This window comes from Myotis davidii, unplaced genomic scaffold (assembly GCF_000327345.1).
Source record: "Myotis davidii unplaced genomic scaffold, ASM32734v1 scaffold796, whole genome shotgun sequence".
Taxonomy (NCBI): domain Eukaryota; kingdom Metazoa; phylum Chordata; class Mammalia; order Chiroptera; family Vespertilionidae; genus Myotis; species Myotis davidii.
In genome coordinates this window covers 145353-146280 of record NW_006287809.1, presented here as the reverse complement: position 1 = coordinate 146280, position 928 = coordinate 145353, and the positions used below count along the sequence as shown (strand labels likewise).

The window sequence follows — 928 nt, the reverse complement described above, 5'->3', positions numbered from 1 at the left end:
GGACCCGCGGCTGCCTGAGGGCTCTTGGACCGGGCTGGAGCTGTACCGGGACCGCTGGGGAGAGACCGGGACATCGCGGGGTCAAAGGAGACATTACTAGCGGGCTGGGAGGAGGTCAAAAGAGAGCATCGAAAATCAACCCAACGAGGTTGGGCCGGGGCTGGAGAGTCAGGCACAGCCCAGTGGGAGCGCGTGGGAAGGGAGCTTGAAATCAGGGCTGAGGCTGGTCCGTACAGCGCTTTTGAGCTTAGAAAAAGGCCCCTTTCCTTCCGAGGGTCCTGGGAGGTGTCCGCTTCCACTGGTCTCCTCTAAAGTGCCCTTTAAGAGCCCACACCCCTACGCCCCTACCAAGCAGCCTTGCCCGCACTCCCGGCGGAAGGAATTAGAGAAACTTTTTTTAAATTTTTTATTGTTGAAAGTTTTACATAGGTCCCCGTTTTCCCCCCATTGACCTCTTCCAGCCCGCTCTCATCCCTCCCCCCCCTTGCTTCTCCCCCACCCAGGCCTCACCACTCCATTGTCTGTGTCCATGGGTTATGCATCTATGCAGACAAGTTCATTGGTTGATCTCTTCCCCCCCACCCTCCCCTGCCTTCCCTCTGAGGTTCAACAGTCTGTTCATGCTTCCATGTCTCTAGGTCTGTTTTTGTGCATCAGTTTATTTGGTTAATTAAATTCCACAAGTGAGTGAGGTCCGCCCCCAGGACCCGCCCCCTTCCCCAGCTCACACTGGAAGCTCAGGTCCAGAAGGTCCCCCGAGCTCTGGAATGCCTCGCTGTCCATGGTGCCGGCCGGGGCGGGGCGCCTGTGTTGGGGGGAGCGGGGAGGTTCTCAGACACCGCCTGTCCGACTCCCTCCTCCCCCCGCAGGGAAGCTGGGGCCGTGAGGATCGTTTCTCCACTATACCCCCCCCCCCCTCCCTGGCTTG

At 59.2% G+C, this 928-nt stretch overlaps 1 protein-coding gene and 1 long non-coding RNA gene across 3 annotated transcripts in view; both read right to left on the bottom strand.

The window, feature by feature from the left end:
• PPP1R13L (protein phosphatase 1 regulatory subunit 13 like) overlaps positions 1-74 on the bottom strand; it is a 9527-nt gene extending 9453 nt beyond the window's left edge. The window contains exon 1 of the mRNA XM_015561193.1: positions 67-74. Within this exon, the coding sequence (XP_015416679.1) occupies positions 67-74 (8 nt within the window). The remainder of the gene's footprint in view (positions 1-66) is intronic.
• Positions 75-728: 654 nt separating this feature from the next.
• The window catches only part of LOC102752455, a 6620-nt gene continuing 6420 nt past the window's right edge, over positions 729-928 (bottom strand). For both annotated transcript variants that reach the window (XR_001513149.1, XR_001513150.1), the window contains exon 3: positions 729-805. This is a non-coding gene — a long non-coding RNA (uncharacterized LOC102752455). The remainder of the gene's footprint in view (positions 806-928) is intronic.